General features: G+C 31.5%; 1 protein-coding gene and 1 long non-coding RNA gene across 2 annotated transcripts; one reads left to right on the top strand and one right to left on the bottom strand.

The window, feature by feature from the left end:
- Positions 1 to 10306: 10306 nt before the first annotated feature.
- LOC105786227 (receptor protein kinase-like protein ZAR1) lies at positions 10307 to 13842 on the top strand. The gene is made up of 2 exons (XM_012612569.2): positions 10307 to 11773; positions 12990 to 13842. Exons 1-2 carry the CDS (start codon positions 10477 to 10479, stop codon positions 13616 to 13618), a joined length of 1926 nt encoding a protein of 641 aa, XP_012468023.1. The 5' UTR covers positions 10307 to 10476; the 3' UTR covers positions 13619 to 13842.
- A 277-nt stretch (positions 13843 to 14119) lies between these two features.
- On the bottom strand, positions 14120 to 14975 carry LOC128043085 (uncharacterized). Its single transcript, XR_008198703.1, has 2 exons — positions 14769 to 14975; positions 14120 to 14498 (listed from the first exon to the last, which is right to left on the bottom strand). It is a non-coding gene; the product is annotated as an uncharacterized LOC128043085 (long non-coding RNA).
- Positions 14976 to 19921: the final 4946 nt, after the last annotated feature.

The raw sequence follows: 19921 nt of genomic DNA, 5'->3' as shown, positions 1-19921 counted from the left end.
CTCTCAAGACATCAGTAGAGGGAGGTTCTCAACCTGTCAAAATTGAACGTCAAGACTTCCCGCCCATGGACCTAATGAAAGTCTTCATCCTAAATTTTTAGTAAGCATAATTGAAGCCATCCAACATAGGGCGTCTAGCCATTGAATAACCTTCCATCCTAGACAAAAATCAACAATAGTACTACCACTTAGTGCGACAAGTGTTTAGGTTTGATACCAAATGAAAGATCGTTGATTTTGGCTTGTAAGATATACATTAAGTTATAATTGGACATAGTGACTATTGTAGTAAAAGTAGATGTAAACACTAAAAGTTTGTTCACACAGTTTAAAAGTTTGTTACGTATACAAGGCCTTGTGAGAGAGTTAATCCACTATACTAAATGAGTCTGTGATTTAAATCTCACCTATTCACTAAGTAGCAACTTCACACTTATACTCAAATTAAATCACTTTTCCTTTGAGAATTTCCCCCTTAAAGCTTAGATGTAATTTATTTAACTCAAATCAATTTACTTCCAATCCGGACTCAATAAAATAATTTATATATTAGCAAGCATAATGCTCACTAATTCACATATCTATAAACATGTCATGCATACATAAAAGTTAATATGGCTTGTTAAATTATAATCAATCACAATCACTTAATCCATTAAAATAATTATATAAAAAAGTCTTCAATTATCTACATGATGGTAGAGTTCTTCTTAGTATCAAATTCTATTTAATATTCGATCTTCCATATAAGAAAATTTAGATTATATTAAAGATATTCAATCCGATCCTTGCTTTACTTGATTCTTTGATGTTTGACTTAATGTGTGTAAGTCGCTTTTTGAAGTAAACAAGATCATGTATGAATGGGCCTATTTAGTTAGAAAATACCATGATTATTTTTTTAATACTTTTGATTATTTGTTATACATTTTTATTTGCATTTTACGGTTCATTTCGAAGTTCGTAATTGTCCTATCTAAAAATATCGTCTCCAAAGTTTAAACTTGCATTGTCTCTTTAAAATGCAATGTATTTCACCAGTGCATCTAACACTTATTAATTTATTGGTTGTTAATAATAATTACTATAATTATTTCCCAATAACAACATCTTCGGCCACCTAAATTAACCTTTCCGGTCCGGTCTCGTTTTGGTAGTCGGTTTTTCTTCAATGACCCATAAAGAAAAGCCCGAATGGTTAATTTGAAACCCAGTCCAAAACAGCAATTCAAGTCCAACATTTATGAATGCATTGGACCCGGTTCAAAAGGCTAAGGTTCCTACAGAAGCGAATTGCTTTTTCTTTCTTCTTTTAATGAATGCTTTGTATCCGGCTTAGGTCAGCTGGATAAAAACCGTTTAGAGGAACAAAAAGGCATAGACATCCCATTGATGGCTAAAACCAAATCCATTGGTTGATATGTTGTTCCTTGCTCATCCTTTTTTTTTTTTTTTGCCAAAGTTTAGATAAAGGGTAAACTACATTTAAGGTCACTAAGCTATTTGTAAGTTTACGTTTTGATCACTCAACTTCAAAAAGTTACAAAATGGTCATTGAATTATTCGAAAGTTTTCATTTAAGTTAGTGAGTTGTTAAAATCATTGTTATATGGTCTTCTTTGTTCGTACTGTCTGCATTAGTTGAAAGATCTCATTCTCTTTCCCTTTTACAGTTTAGTTTTTTTTTCCATAAAATAGCTTTAAATGTCACAAACGTGCAAACTAAAATCTAAATAGCTTTCTTCTCTATTCTTCGATACTGATCGTCAGATTAACTTTGATCTAAGTTATGTTCTACTTGTCAATAGGTATTGATCCACTGTATTTATCGTAGAATCGTCACTTAAAACTCACTAGCCGAATTTTTTTTTTTTAAATAGAAGCTAACATCTCAGTGATTTAAATGGAAACTTTCATATAGCTCAGTAATCATATTGTAATTTTTTGAAGTTGAATGATCGAAACATAAACTTAATAATAGTAAAGTGACTTTGGGTGTAATTTACTTTCAAGTAAATTGTATTACAACAAGAAAGGTAATAACATTGTCAAAATAGCTACAACACAACACTTACCTACAAGTGGTTGGAAGAAACAAAAGTGGACTTATTCTCCAAATATTTAGACTAAATTTGAATCTTGAAAACAATATTGTTGGGAGAACCTTTACTTGAATACCATCTGACCCGAATAAAATTAGGTTCAGACCATAAAATAAAAGAGAACACATTTAGTTATAAAAAGGAAATAGTTATAACACTAAAAGAAAAGAGCATAAATAGAGGTAGAGGTGTTCATGGTCGGGCGGCTGGCCTACCCGACGGCCCGCCCAAATATGGGAGGGTTTGGGTAAAATATAGGCCGAAATATGGGCTTGGGCAAAAAACGAGGCCCGATTAAAAAGCGGGCAGACCTCGGCACCACTTTTTGGCCAAGCCCGCCCGGCCCAATAATAAATATTTTATTTTTATTTTTAACTTTAAAATACTTTTAAAATACTTTTTTAATTTTTTAATTTTAAATTTTTTAAAAATTTTTTAATTTTTAATTTTAAAATTTTTTAAAATACTTTTTTAATTTTTATTTTAATTTTTAAAATAAATTTTTGGTATTTATTTAAAAAGCGGGCGGGCGGGCCGGCTTATGAATTTTTTCCCGGGCGGGGCCTGGACAAAATTCTAGGCCCATATTTCGGGCCGGGCCCGGCTAGGACCCGGCCATAATTTTTCTCGGGCGGCCCGCCCATGAACACCTCTAAATAGAGGTGCCCATGCAAGATATCTAGATCAAAAATTCAAGCCTGAGCCTGACCCGACCTGAAAAATGAGTTTTATTTTTTGCCCAAGCTCAATACAATTTAAGAAATATAAACTCGGATTCGACTCGACCCACCCATATTTATTTTTTAGATTAGTTTTTATTTTAAAAAGTTTTAAAATATATAATACACTAATTGCACTAAAAATGCTAAAATAAAAGTTTTCTAAGACATTAAAAATACATTAAAGAATATTTATATTAAAAACACAAATAAATACAATAAATATTGTATTGTATTAAATATAAATTTTAAAATTTTATATTTTGGGTAGAGTTATTTAGTTGGGTTTAATTATTATTGGGTTAGTGATTTATATAATTAATATAATATTTTATAACATAATGTATTCAGACCAAGCTAATTTCGGACCCAAAAAAATTTTCCTAAAACCCAGACTCATATAAAAAACGGATCTTAAATTTTATTTAAATTTATTTTTCGAACCTTGTATTTTTATGTAAGTCTTTTTATTTTTCGAACAAATCTTGGTGACTGAATAGATGTTTCTAAGCAACACTCTTGTGATTAGAGAAGACTACCGTAAAGAAATCAAAAGTTGTCCAAAGAAATTGGGTGAGTTCAATTTAATGAGACTTAAGGTTTTTTTTTTATTTTTTATTTTATTTCTTTATATCCGTCCGTGAGTGTATTTCATTGCTAGATCTTAAAAAGGATGAAACATTTATTACAGGTGTCGGATCATAGATTTGTTATCTTGCTGGTTTCTAACAACACAAGTGTACTTCATTGCTACATTTTTTAAGTTTTCATCTATTATTTTATTTTATTTTTAAAATTAGGACTAAATTGATATTTTTATAAATATTGAAAATTAAATTTATTTAATTTTTAGATTTAGGATCAATTTAATAAAATATTTAAATATTATAGGGTTAAATTTGTCATTATGTCAATAAAAAGTAGGTTACATCAAACTTATGTTACCGACTTAATGGCAAAGAGACTAAAAATCAAAATTTGAAAACATTAGTGACTAAACAAAAAAAGACTTAAGTGACCAGAATAAAAATATTTTCATAATTAAATCCCTATCCATAGAATTTACTCTAAAATGAATATGTAAGTGATTAAGGATGGATTTAGATGGGCGGTGCATTTACCTGCAATTAGTGTAAAAACAGCGGGACAGTGAGATTAGATACTGTATCATGAGACAAAAAATAAACTAAACATACCGCACTACACCCCACTGCCCATCCAAACCCACCCTAAATCGTTGGTCTCCTTTAGGTAGGATGGAATGAGGATTTGAATTTGAAAAGGTTGGAAAAAAATAAACTATACTTAAGGTCACTCAACTTAAAAAAGTAACAAAATAGTCAATGAATTATTTGAAAATTTTTTATTGAAGTCACTATGCTGTTAAATTCGTTATTATACGACATTCTTTATTTGCACCACATGCGCCAATCAAAAGCTCTCTTTCCATTTCTCTTCTATAGTTCAATTTTTTTTCATGAAACAATTTTGAACATCACAAATCTATAAATCAAAATCCAAACAACTTTCTTCTTTGATCTCCGATACTGATCGTCGTATCAACTTTGATCCAAAATATATTCTTCTACTCATCAATAAATATTGATTCATTATGTCGTATCAACTTTGATCATTGAATCCAATAGTTTTGGATTAAAAAATATAGAAAGATAAGAGGCGAGTTTGGAGCATACAAATTTCTACTTTTGATGGGAAGGGTGGTAGAGAGATTTTTTTGGATCTCAAATAAAATGTGGTGTAAATTCCGGAAAAGACCGTTTCTACTTTTTCCAAAAAGTGAGATTTCAATGGGGCCGTCACCGTGCAGTCACTGAATCAGACAATAAAATTCAAAAAATTTAACCGTTAATTTAGAGGGCTTTTCTGTCATATATATAAATGGTGAGGCATAAGGTGGGATTTTTTCAAGTGGATCCACTCAGATTCAAATGCATCTAAAGGTTGGAATTAAGTTTTAAAAGAAGTAACATTCTATCATTTTTGGATTATGTCGTATTGGATTTTTTTAAAAATATTAGTATAAAATCATATTATAATTTGGGGAAAGATTACATCAATGGAATTTTTACACTGATAATCAGGGGTGAAGTTATAATTTTTTTACGGGATTGGAATTAAAATATATATTTTTACGATAGTAAAAATAAAATTTTCTATTTTAATAGTTTATATTTTTTATAATTTTTAAAGGATTAAATCAAATTTTTATAATTTTTTAGGAGCCAAAGTGTAATTTTATCATTGCTAATTTAAAATTTTATAAATTATAAAGAGACTTAAATGATAATTTTTCTATTTTAGGGAGATCGATACCCCTGTCAACCCTTTTAGCTTCACCACCGTTGATAAATGAAATGTCGGAGACCTTAACTATTGCTCCATTATGTTATAGTTAGAATTGCTTCTTCTTCTTTTTTTAATTTCTCAAAGTATTTATCGGAGTGAGCCCAATAACTAATCATCTACATTCTGTAGGCTTATTAAGAGTATAGATGCTGACAAATAGTTTTAAAGTGGCTCCATACCCACAGCGAGGATCAAACCCTCGACCACTGATTAAGGTAGGAGAAATTTTCGCCATCTCCCTTAACTTCCGTGATTAAAATTGCTTCTTTTTTATACTTAATTAAATGTTGTACTTGATAGAAAATTGTAATTAATTTTACTTATTGTCTTGTTGTAATTGGCAAATAAAAATTAATAGCTTTTTACTATTAACTCATTACTACTTTTTTTTTTTTTGCTACATAAGAATAAGAAAATAAAAAGAATAAGTAGGCGTTAACTATGATCTTAGTGTGCAAAAGCCAAGCAAATCTTCCTCCATCAAAACTCAGACTTGTTGAGGGGGAGCATCAAATATAGTAATACCATGTGGGGTATCATGAGTCATGTTCACTAATTGATCCGCACACCTATTGCCTCCGTGGAAAATATGTCTAATTTCCAGAATCCAATCTCCCTTGATGAGTTCCAAACAATCTTTAACCACTGTGTAACAAGGATGAGAATCAATCATCGTGGACTTAAGAAAATGAACAACCACCGATACATCGAGCTCTACTATTAAAGGCAACAATCCTCTCTCCTTTGCTAGTAATAACCCTTGCCGTATGCCCCATAGCTCCGCTTCAAGGCTGTTCGTCACTCCAATGTTGATCACAAACCCTGACATCGAAATCCCTGCAGCATTTTGGATTAACCCCCCAACCGAGGCATGACCATTATCATGTCGTCTAGAGTCATCGGTATTTAACAAAAGGATACCTTCTGGAGGATGTTTCCACTTCACAATTTGACCTGAAGCACCACCTAAACTCACGGAAGAAGAAAACACTAGCCCCGCTTCACAGGCAAGTTTAGTAGCATAAGTAAGAATAGCATCCGCACTTGGGGTTTTAGCATTGAAAACTAAATCATTCCTAGCGTTCCAAATACTCCATAACAATAAAGGAAATAAAGAATTCTAATTACAGCCATGAGTTACCCGAATCTTTTTATTGATGTTGGTGAACAACCAATCCACCAACTCATGTTTGTCGTCAAACTGAACCCCAAATCACCTACCTACACATTCCCAAATACCAACTACAAAAGGGCACCTACGGAATATATGATCAGCATTTTTCAAATATGCTCCGGACAGACGACAATTAGACTCTATATCAAGTCCTTTTCGACACAAACTCACACTTTGTTAAATTGAATAATGATAATAAGTTATGCACAATATTAAATAAATTTAATAAAGCACAAATATAACATTTAAAATTTAACATAAAAAGTTATCAAACTCGCTCCTGTAGATACCTTAAGAAATAAAAAACGAGTAATTATAGATAATTAATTTATTATATTTCAAAAATGGTTTGGAAAGATAAGTTTCAACATACAGGTAGTGACAAAATAATATATATATCGATATAACAATTGCATCTGTTGTTTTCTCCTTTGAAATCAGTGCAGGTTTCTTGGGAAAGATTATCCTTTGTATATTTTCTATACTTTCATGCTGTTATTTTCTCACCGTCCAAACACAGATCCATACCTTTGATTTATTTCTCTTTGGTATAAATTTATACCTTCATTACATCTAAAAAGGACAAATGATTTCTTTAAACCACATAATAAGAGATTGAGATAAAATAATAAATATAAAATTTTCAATATATAAAAAGTAGATTGATTTAACAAAACTAATCTCTATAAAATTTTCAAAATCTTGAAAATCAATTCTATCTATTCGCATATTTGATCGGATCAAATTTTGAAAGTTCAAATATGTTTCAGGTCGCTATACATTTTTATATTCAGAATTTAGTACCTTATTAGTATTTTCATTTTTGAATTTGATTATTCAGACCAATCGGTATTGCCGTTAATATTCTTCTATTAAATTTATCGATATAGCATTTTAAAATTAATATATATATTCACTTAGTAGTAACGTAATAACAAGAATAATGTTCAAAATACTGATAGTATATATATTTTGTTTCTTAAAGCACCGTTCGAACTCGTCATGATAAAATATATATTTTATTGGAGTAGTGTTCTTAAGAAAAGTCGATGTAAACATTTTAATTGAAATAGTTAACACCATTAACCATTTAGACTAACTAATGTTATTATAAAAGTAGATGAATCAGATTATATAAAAATTAAAGCATATAGATTAAATCTCAAATTTAAGCATAGTATAGGGGCCAAATTAAAACTTGACTACTGTCTTGTAATGTTTTTTTTAATCGAATGTCTTGTAATGTCAAGAAAAGAAATAAGATAAACTCAAAATAAATGAAAAATCACGTGTACCTTTAAGGCATTTAAATTATATATAATCGGTAATATTTTAATAAAATATAAGACTAATCTGTATTAAAAATTAAAGTATTGAATTTAAGCATAATAGATGAAGTAAAATTAAAATTTAGCTTTCCTATAATAGAGAGAGAGAGAGCAAAATTTGGATACTCACATGTCAACACCTTCCTTTTATATATATTTATTTTAATTTGAATATTTAATAAAATTAATTATTTAAACTAATTAATAATATTGTAAAATATAAATATTAAATATTAATTTAAGCACAATAAAAATTAAAATTAAAATTTAACTTTTTATTATTATAAAATTTAACTATTTTTTAAATGTGTAAAAGAGCAACAACTATATACCATATGTTAACAAAGAAAGGTAATTTTGAGGGTTTTTTATATAAAATATAAAATAAATAAATATCAAAATAAGATAAGGGATTAATATACACGAAAGGTATTCACTATAGATTTTGCCTAATTTCGTGTATATTAATTCCTTATCCTATTATGGTATTTATTTTACATTATTGACGTAAGAAAACTTCATTTTGACTAAGGAGCTTTTATATTATATATATTTTAATTATATTAGTTTTAAGTTAGTATAAATTATTAATTAGAATAAGTTACACTTATGATCATTAAATTATTAATAAGCTCAGGTCTTAATCATTTAATTTAAAAAAATTACAGAATAGTTATTGAACTATTTAAATTTTTTTATTTAAGTCAGTAAACTATTCTAAAGTTTTTATTTAGGTTACTGAGCTATTAAGTTTTTTTTTTTTTTAAGTTTGGTTAGCGAGTTTCAAGTAACGATTCGACGATTGGTATGATAGAAGATAAGAGAAAAAAATGGTTAAGATTTTGGTTTGCAAATAAAAAAAAAGTTGAACTGTAGAACAAAAGGAAAAGAAAGCTTTTGATTGGTATAAGCAGCATGAACAAAGAAGATCATACACCAATAATTTTAACGGAGAATTGAACCGCCTATTTCGACCAGGGAGAATAGGCCATTCAATAGGGGGATTCTAAAATAGCGGAGGCTTGGTTCGATCAAGCCGCTAAGCATTGGAAACAGGCTATAGCACTTACTCCTGGTAATTATACTGAAGCGCAAAATTAGTTAAAGATCACGCGGCGTTTCGAATAAGAACAAGAGCTCTCTATTTAATTATTATTATTTTAGTTTTAGGATTAGAAATTTGAATTAAAAATTAGAAAATAATATTAATATTAATATTATATTCTTATTCTATTTAATTTCTATTTAATTTATTTATTTAATATTTAATTTAATTAAATAAATTACGGTACCGATTAAATTATTAAATTCGATTTTCTAGTCAAATTGAATATCTAAATAGTAAAAACTATTAATTTAATTGGAATTGTTAATTGTGTAATGGTTTGGTTTTGTTGGACCTATGGGTCAAATAAAACTGAGCATTTCTCTATTTGGGAAAAACCAATCAAATAATTTCATTATATCCTTTCTCAAATCGTTCTATTTCGTTTGATATTTCGTAAGGATAAGTAATACACGGATATAGCAAAATAAAATATATAATTCTGCTTCTAGTTCTATTAAAACTAAAGCTAATAAAAACCCCTTAAATGACTAAATATCGATACTCAAGTATCCCGTAGTAATGAATGCGCACGTGATTTGGGATAGAGTAATATTATTTGTTCCATCCATGTAAAAGAAAAAAACTCCACATTGGAACTTTTAATTGAGATATGAATACACTACACCAGTTGCACGAATAAATGGGTTTTGCACCAATGTAAGTAAAGCCCATAAAAGGTTTTATAATATTAAAAAGGTCCGTTGAGCGCCTCATGGATATGTCATAATAGATTCGAACACTTGCCCCAAATTGACTTCCAGATCATAATTGCTCTAGTGAATAACTAAAATAGAAATAGATAGATAGATGAGAAATAGAAGAGAAGGAAACTAATTATAAGCGTCTTTCATAGGTTCACTAATTACTGACTGTTGGTGGGTCTCTTTGTATGTGTTTCCGGAAAGAGGAGGACTCAATGATTATTCATTTGCCGGAACCAGAAGTAAAAATTTTGGTAGATAGGGATCCCGTAAAAACTTCTTTCGAGGAATGGGCTAGGCCGAGCCATTTCTCAATAACAATCTTGGATCTGGAACGATGCTCACGATTTCGATAGCCATACCAGTGATTTAGAGGAAACTTCTCGCAAAATATTTAGTACCCATTTCAGCCAACTATCCATCATCTTTCTTTGGCTAAGCGGCATGTATTTCCACACTCAGCAACTTAAAATAAAAAAAAATTAAAATTAAATCACCAAAAGGTAAACATGCTAATTACAATTTACCCAAATTGATATTAAGTTAAAACATTTAATTCTTTTAAGAAAATTCCTTTAATGAAAAAACTGGATCAAGACAAAATTCAAAATGTTTTCAAAAACTTACTTATTATTATAATATTTAGAGAATCAAGAAAAGAAAGAACAACTTTCGAGGTAAATCAAACCATTAATATTCCAATGTCTCATCCACTTAATGATGGTATTTGTCAGTGTTCTTTTTCATTTTCATGATAACAAGAATGTGACTGATGTTCAATAAACTAATAATATTTTTTGAAAAATCACTGTTCACCAAGAAATTCAAACTTTTATTTTTTATACAAAACACAACCCCACATCAGACACTGTCCTGTCGCTTGTTCTTCTTCTGCAACTTCTCGTTGCGTTGAGTTGAGTTGGGTTTTTTTTTGGGATTAAATGATCGAATGAAGTGTTAGAAAGAGTGGCAAAAGGATGTTACGTTTAGTTCTTAAAGTTGTTTCTTTTTTGTTTTTGTTTACTTCATTGGTTTCGTCTCTTAATTCTGATGGTCTTTCTCTTCTTGCTCTCAAGGCAGCTGTGGAATCTGATCCAACTCGATGTCTTGAAAGTTGGTCCGAGTCTGATGCAACCCCATGTCACTGGTTAGGAATCGGTTGTACTCGGAAACGAGTCACTTCGATCTTTCTTCCGAACAAAGGGTTAACTGGTTATATCCCATCGGAACTCGGTCTTCTCGACTCGTTGACTCGTCTTAGTCTTGCTCAAAACAATTTCTCAAAACTGATTCCGTATCATCTCTTCAATGCCACAAACCTTGTCTATATTGACCTGTCTCATAACTCGCTTTCTGGATCAGTTCCTCCACAGATAAAATCACTTAAAAACTTAGCCCACCTTGACCTTTCCTCCAACTCACTCAATGGGTCACTCCCTGAGTCACTCGTTGAGCTTAAAAGCTTGAGAGGGACCTTGAATTTGTCTTTCAACAAGTTTTCAGGTGAAATTCCAGCTTCTTATGGAGAGTTTCCGGTTATGATAAGCTTGGATCTGAGGCACAATAATTTAACAGGGAAAGTGCCTCAAGTTGGTTCTTTGGTGAACCAAGGTCCCACCGCATTTACAGGAAACCCTAATCTTTGTGGGTTTCCATTAGGGAACCTTTGCCCTGAAGCTCAAAACCCTAGAGCTATCTTAAACCCTGAAGAAAACCCAGAAAATCCCCAAGGTTTAACCCCTGTTTTTTATGATGGGAATGGAGATAAACACAAGGAGAAAATTGGGTCGGTGGCAGCTCCTTTGATCTCCGGCGTTTCGGCGGTGATCGGAGCGGTTTCAGTACTTGTTTGGTTGGTTCGGAGGAAATGGAAAACCGGGGAGGACAAAATGGGGAAAGAGAAAAAGAGGGAGGAGGTTGAAGAAGAAGGACAAAACGGTAAATTCATGGTGGTTGATGAAGGGTTTGCCTTAGAATTAGAGGATTTGTTAAGGGCATCCGCATATGTAGTGGGGAAAAGTAGGAGTGGTATAGTGTATAAAGTGGTGGCGGGGAGGGGATCCGGCACGCTGGGGAGTACGGTTGTTGCCGTGAGGAGGTTGAGCGAGGGCGATGCCCCATTGAAGTTTAAAGAATTCGAGGCCGAAGTAGAGGCTATTGGGAGAGTTAATCACCCCAATATTGTAAGGTTGAGAGCTTACTATTATGCTGATGATGAGAAATTGCTGGTCACTGATTTCATCCGTAATGGAAGCTTGTATGCTGCACTACATGGTAACATTCCCCTCTTTGACTTCTCATTTTGTACTACAACATATGTCAATGTTTGTGGAACATGTTTTGTAGTTCAATGTTGGTTTATGGTTTTGCTATGAATGTACCCCTGAATCTGCATTATGCGCAGTAGTTATTTTGTGTACATGATGGCATTGTGTCGATAAATCCCGGTTTGGCTCTTAATTGTGGATAGAATTGTTGGTTATTGTAGTTTATAACAGAAGAAAAACAACTTTTAGTGCTTCAATTTCAACTTTCTGCTCATAGGTTATGATCGGTTCAAAGTGTTGATCGGAGTTTTTGTGCATGATAACGCTTTTGAGGCACTTTTATAATGTATTTTTGACCAAAAGTCTAGAATTTACCTGTACTCATTTTCTAGTACATGATCTTCCTTAATATTATATAGTTTATCATCTAATATATTAGGTGTATCAAGGTAAAATTACCATGGAGGCCTTGTACTTGGAGCTGGATTGCATTTTGCCTCATTTACTAAAAAAATGGGCAAATTAGTCTTTGTACGTTAGATCAAATAGTAAATTGGTTCTTCTGTAAAAAATTTTATCCTTACAAACTGGTCCTTGTATCTCAGCATGAGACCACATGCCACTATTTGGTTCTTTAACAAAAAGGACAGGTTGGCTCTTTGATCTAATGTATGGGGACTAATTTGCTTATTTTTTGAGTAGAGGGGTCAAAATGCAATTTCACACCTAGTAAAAGGGCTTCCATGATACTTCTACTGGTGTATTGGTTAATATAGAAGCATTCTTGCTTTAATGCATTTACTCAAATGTTGCTTCAATTCCTGACCCACACACACACACACACACACACGTAGTCTATATATTTAGAGAGTTTGTTGGTCCTCATCGGTCATGTATTAACTCAGCCCTGGGTCACCTGTGATATATTTTGTCTCTCTTTTAAAAGAGTTGTCTTGCATGCCTTTTATTGGAATCATTTTCACTTTATCAAGTTTAGAACATATATGATATATAATAGTGTGGTCCTTGCTGCTTTTATGCTCATACAAATTGAATGGACCCTATCAAGTTGACTGTCAGCTGCATTTTTTGTTTATACATCATGTTTTTTGTTGATGACATTTAATAAAAGCTGGACCACTTACACAATATTTGCATTGTTATTATCTTGAATGCAATTTATATTTATTAGCCATTCTAATGTGGTTCTTAATTTAATGCAGGAGGACCAACCGATAATTTGCCACCACTTTCTTGGGCTGCAAGGTTGAGAGTTATTCAAGGAACTGCAAGGGGTTTAATGTACATCCATGAGTCCAGCCCTCGAAAGTACGCTCATGGCAATTTAAAATCGACGAAAATCCTTCTTGACAATGAACTCCAGCCTTACATCTCCGGGTTTGGACTCACTCGCCTTGTCTCTGGGACTTCGAAATATGCCAGTTTGATAACCAAAAAGTTGATCTCAACCCAAACTGTTGCAGTGGGTTCAAGAATTTCAACTCCTAATTCTTACCTGGCACCCGAGGCTCGAGTATACGGTAGCAAGTTTACTCAGAAATGCGATGTGTACTCATTCGGGATTGTGCTATTGGAGGTTTTAACCGGCCAACTTCCTGATGCTGGACCAGAAAACGACGAGGAGGGATTGGAAGGTCTTGTGAGGAAAGCATTTCGAGAAGAGCGTCCCTTGTCTGAAATCATAGACTCGACACTTCTAACAGAAGTTTATGCAAAAAAGCAAGTGGTTGCAGCATTTCACATTGCACTCAATTGCACTGAACTTGATCCGGAGTTGCGACCTAGGATGAGAACGGTGTCGGAAAGTCTCGATCGTATCAAATTGCAGTAAAAAAAAGTATGTGCAGGACTTGTAATTTGTGTGAAGTTTCCATCTTTTTTGCTGGGAGAGCTGTTTTGGTGAGTGGAATCTGTGGGAGCTGGATCACTTTGGATGTAGGACTTGTTAGATTAATTGTTGTAATAAAGTGTCGTTTTCCTTTGAATGTTTTTCGATCAGCCTGTATTTGAATGCCGATCATCTCATTTCCTAGAGGATTTAGATTTTTAAAGCAAGGCAAATTGTCAAGAGAAACATCAACTAACTCAAAAGGATGGGTGCAATGGTGAAGCACAATGCATTCAATAAGGAAATAAGTAGAATTGTATTGTTAAAGAGCAGAAAGGAAATAAGTAAAATTGTATTGTTAAAGAGGAGCAGCCTTAAGTTCAAATAACTTAATTCTAAAGACATTTTTAATAGAGGTAGCCTTGAATCTCAAATATGATATTAAATAGTTTGGTTCTACTTCTCTCCAACTCATAAATAAAAGGATAATGTGCTTCAATGCACTTGAACCAATGTTTTCTTGCATTGACAACAATACTCATGACAATCGAAGCAACAAACAAAAATAATAATAAATCAAACCCAAATTCTGTAAAGCCCAAATTCTGTCCAAACCCATTTAGAAGCAACAAACAAAAATAATAATAAATCAAATGAAAAATAAAAGTTCAATAAATTAATGTCCAGTCCATGTACAACAAAAAGGCCCAAATTAGCAAACCCAAAACAAGCCCAATAACCTAAAAACTAATCCTAGCTAGCCCACAATGTTTTCAAGAAACAAAAAAACAAAACCCTATCAGCAACCACCAGCAGCCGCCGCACGTCGCAACAGTAGACGCCCTTCGCGCTGCCTCCTCCACGTGTGCTGCCATGTCTGTACCTGCAAAACGGAATAGGAGAGTCCAAAAGCAAAAAAAATAGTGTAAAAAATAGAAAAAATAGAGAAATAAGTGGTATTTTCAGGCTATAAAAGGAGCCCCGATTTTATGTATTTGACTTACGAATGAATCAAAAGAAAACAGAAAAAAGTCAGTTCAAATACAAGCCATTTTCGAAGGTAGATCTTTTACCTTCTGATTTCTTATTTATTTACTTTTTTTTTTTCCTTTTTTTAAAAAAAAACTGAAAATAAAAAGGATAAAAATCGTACCTTTTTGCGGAGGAGGTGTCGATTCTGATAAAAATCGGTGTTTTTTGAGTCGGGGAGTCGAAAAGCCCAAAAAAATGGACGTTTTCGATTTTCTGGCCATTGCGAACGGCGGCGTCGTCGCCGACTGCCGGAGGCTGCCATGGTGGTCCGACGACCAAAGCTAGTCGGATTCTGGGGAGTTGAGAGAGAGTTGAGAGGTTTTTGAACTTTTTTAAAAAACAAAGGCTGAAATGAAGTTTTTTAAAAAAATTTGGGCTTAAATACCCATATCAAAACGACACCGTTTTGAGTTTTAAGTTCAGAGGCCAAAACGACGCTGTTTTGACCTTTATTGCCCTTTGACCTGCGCGGTGACCTGACCAGGGGAAGGATTCGCGTTTTTTCTATTAATGGGTTATTTGCGTTTTAAGTCCTTCCCCATTTTTGATCTGTTTCAATTTAGCCATTTTCGCACTCTTTCCTTTATTTTCAAATTGGGCTTCAAGTTTTTTTCGACTGACAATTTAGTCACTGACGCGCTAATCCTCTGGGAAGTGACGCGTGTCCTGGAATTGGACTTATTGCTCATTTGGCCCTCGTTTCTTCGCGCGTGTTACAATTTAATCCTATATTGATTTTATCTTTAAATTTGCTACGAATTTTACTTCAAATTTTATTCTGATTTCAATGTAGTCCTTTGCTTAATTTTACTTTGTTATTTACCTATTAATTTGTCTTTTGTTTTTTCGTTTTTTTAGTTAATATTATTTTTATATCTATTTTTTATGTATATTTAAATCTTAATATTTTTTCTCTTTTATAATCCATAAATATAGTCACATGTATGCTTTATTTACGTATTTATTATCTTGTTTTTACAATATTATTATTGTCATTATTATCACCATCATTTTCATCATTTTTTACTGTGTTATTTAATATTTAATTTATTTATTTACTTACTCTCAATTTTAAATCCATCTTATATTAGTTTTATTTTATCATTATTTTTTATATTGGCTTGTTTATTTTATTTTATTCTGTTTTGCCATTATTAGTGTTATTTTATTCCATTGTTAGTTTATTTGGTTTTTTTTAAACCTTCAAGTTTTAGACTTATTGTTATGGTTATTGTGGTTGTTGTTCATTCGTTATTATTTACTTGTTGATTGTTAATATTAGTATTGAAATGATGTATGCTATATTATTATCGTTATTGTATGTACAACGATTTGCTTATTAATACATTCATTGTAATCATTCGATAACTTGATATTTTATTCGCATATCACTTTAAACATTGCATTAATTTTCATTCAAATTCGAAAAGAAGATTTTTAAAAGCAAAGACAATATATTTAACCATTTTTAAAATACATTTTAAAATAATCTCGGATCAATAAAGGATCGTGTTCTAACTTACGGGATATGATCTTTTCTAAAATCGAGATAATCAAAATTTCTAAAAAATAAATAAATTTTTGGTGTTTATTCTCGTGTCGGGATTAAAGTATTGTGTCTTAACTCACTGGATATAATTATTTTTCTCGATTAATGTGAAATACACCCTTCCTTAATTTATTAAGTGATTTTAAAAAGGATCATATTTTTAATTTTCTTTTCGAATTTTTAATTTTTCGACATTAAGACATTAATTAATTGATTAGGTACCAATTTTGGGCATGATGAGGGTGCTAATCTTTCCTCGCATGTAACCGACTTCCGAACCCGTTTTTCTTGAATTCCGAAGACCAAAATTATTTTTTTAATAAAATCAAAACGTTTTATTAAAACGATTGAATCGCAAGGTGATCTAATCACACCCAAAATATATCGGTGATGACTCTTGTTTTTTGTTTTTCAAAATCTAAGTCGATCCTTTTATTAAAAAATGGTTTCGACAAATCCTATACGCTTGAATGATAATAATTATTCTATTAAATATAAATTCCTTTTGAAAGTAAGTGCATATCATAATATTCTATCTCACTTGGTTATGGAAGGATAATTATTTGATATATTGGTGGTGAAAAGTTTAAACTCTATAAGTGAATTGAAATTTTGTTATATATTCTTAAATTGTATTTAACAAAGATAAAAATAAATAAATGTGACATGTGTCAAAATGAATAAGTCTTCTTTAAGCTCGGGTTCAATCTATAGATATTCTATTTTAGTTGTTTTATTTAAGCATTTCATATAAAAATAGTAAAAGACGAAAACATAATCATATTAATATTCATATTCATTATTCTACTAAAACCCAATTTTTAAGTAATTTCCATGACCGAATTAGTTTGGAGTTAACTCATGACACCAACTTAGTTAAAGGTTTAAAAACAATAAGGTTAATATATATTTTGTGCTTTGAACTTGTCTAGTTGTATTTTATCCTAATTGGTACCTAAACTTGTATTTTATTAACCAGTTTGGTACCTTCGCACTAACACCGTTAGTTTGTACTCACGTGGCACCGCTAGACAATCTGGTGGTGCGACATGGTAGTCTCTTAGTATACAACATAGCAAACATAAATGTGAAAATATAAAAATATTTATAAAATATATAAATTAATTTGTATCTCGGCAATCATTTGTCCAAATTGATTCTTGATGCATTTTTAGTGATTTTATATATTTTTAATTTTTTCTTATAAATATCAAGTTATTTATGTTATTATTTTGAAAAAAATAGAAAATATAAAAATATATAAAAAGCGTATAATATTTTGAAAAGTATATAATTTATAAATTTATTTTTATAAAGCATGTCTAGAATGAATCTAGACAACCAAATCTCAGTTCATTCTTAATAAAATTTTATACTTTTTGTTAATGTATATATATTTTATTTTTAATTTAAAATAATATAAATAATATAAAATATTAAAAACACAACTAGAATGAATTTGGACAAATGATTGTCCATATACAAATATATCGAGAAAACAATTTGTCCATGTTTATTCTTGATGTGAAAAATGTATACTTTTTATTATTTTATATTTTTAAAGTTTAAAAAAAAATTTAATTTATGTTTGCTATGTGGTATACTGAGAGGCTACCACGTGCACCATTATATTGGTTAACAATGCCACGTCAGCTCGAACTAATGATGTTAGTGCAGTGGTACCAACTTGGTTTGATAGAATACAAGTTTAGGTATCAATTAGGTTAAAAAAATTTAAGGACCCACTAGTGTCACAAACTTGGATTTAGGTAATTCTTTTGCACAAAAACGCCTAAGTTAGCCTAACTCCAAACAATTAAGGATTCAACAGAATTCCTCCAAGGAACCAACACAAAGCGGAAGCAATTCAAAGATGAATAAAGATGAACAAAGAACAAAGACATAGAAAAACTAAGAACAAAAGAGAAGTTTTGAGTGAATGCTATCAAGAATTCTTATTACTCAAGAATGAAATGATTTACAATGAAGGGGAGAGGCCTCTATTTATAGTTGAGCCTCCCCAAATTCAATGGTACAGATCAAAATACATCAACGACTGATATTAAAAGCTGTCTACAAATTAAATCTCTAAGATTACAGAATCATATCTTCTAAGATTTACATATCATATCTAAGATTGCATATATATGAAGATTATGTTCCATATTTGCCAGCTTTGTATATGGACTTTCAATCTCTCTAAGCAACGGATTAGTCCGATTGGGCCAAATGACCTCCCTTGAACTTGATGGATCACACAAGTGTGTCATGGTTGCGGGCTCCCACACTCAACCCATGATATTCTCCCCTACCTGTTCTAGCGATGCCCACGTTACATCCTTTGCATGAAACTGGTTTATCTTACCTTGGAATTGTCACAAGGCCTCAGCAGGTTTCCAACTTGCCTCACAGTCGCGAAAACACGAGATTGAAACCTAAAAATTGTCTGAACCGGGCCCTGTGTGTGAAACTGGGTTGGCGGTCCAACCGGTGACTTGACCAGACTAATCGAGTAGTCATTTGCTCGGATCGAACCGGTAGCAGCCGAACCAGCCAGGCCTATTCGGGCAAAACAAAGACTATTCGTGGTGTTATGGGAGTCGTGTTGGCGATGACATTGTTGGGCACGATGGTAGTGATCTAATGATCGACGGATGGTCAACGAAAGTGGTTCTTCGGTGGCTGAGCAGTGGAAAAATTAGACTCCTAGTGAGACTCTACCGGATAACTTGATTTTAAATTAACTTTTCCAAAGATAATATTGTTTTAATAAATTTAATATTAAATTTAATTTACTATTTATCTAGATAATATTTTATTAATTTAATATTAATATGAGACATTAAATTAAATTAAATATTTATCTAGATAATATTTTATTAATTTAATATTAATGTGATTAATTTTAATCTTAGTTGAACTCTCTCTACATAAAAAGAGCATTGGTCATTATTCTCAAACACTTGAATTCAAGAAAAGTTGTAGAAAGAGAAAATTAACTAAAGAAATTATTTCAGAAAATTCTTAGAGATATTCTTGTCATTTACATCTTGACCCTAGAAGTTTAGAGAAATTACAAAATTGCCCTACAGGTAATTTTGTGAATTTTTTATTTGAAGTGAGCCCACATTCGGCAAACAGGAGCTTGAGGATAGCAGAGAAGGCTACTCGGTCAAAACATTCATCCTAAACGAATAATAAATGTATAATTTTGATTAAGTGTTTATTACTTTAGATAAAACAACCAAGTTCTTATTTTTGGAAAAAAAATTTAAAACTCTGGTTTTCCCTTAGACCTATTTTTCGTTACGTTTTTTAAACTTGATTTTCCAACATAAAATGGTTGTTAATGATATTTGAATTGGATGTATGCAATTTATATAAACTTGTAATTACAAAATTGGATGTATTCTTGTCATTTACATCTTGACCCTAGAAGTTTAGAGAAATTACAAAATTGCCCTACAGGTAATTTTGTGAATTTTTTATTTGAAGTGAGCCCACATTCGACAAACAGGAGCTTGAGGATAGCAGAGAAGACTATTCGGTCAAAGCATTCATCCTAAACGAATAATAAATGTATAATTTTGATTAAGTGTTTATTACTTTAGATAAAACAACCAAGTTCTTATTTTTGGAAAAAAATTAAAACTCTGGTTTTCCCTTAGACCTATTTTTCGTTTTTTAAACTTGATTTTCCAACGTAAAATGGTTGTTGATATTTG

The sequence above is a fragment of the Gossypium raimondii genome, chromosome 1, assembly GCF_025698545.1.
Source record: "Gossypium raimondii isolate GPD5lz chromosome 1, ASM2569854v1, whole genome shotgun sequence".
NCBI classification, from domain to species: Eukaryota; Viridiplantae; Streptophyta; class Magnoliopsida; order Malvales; family Malvaceae; genus Gossypium; species Gossypium raimondii.
This window is presented reverse-complemented; position numbering and strand designations above follow the sequence as displayed.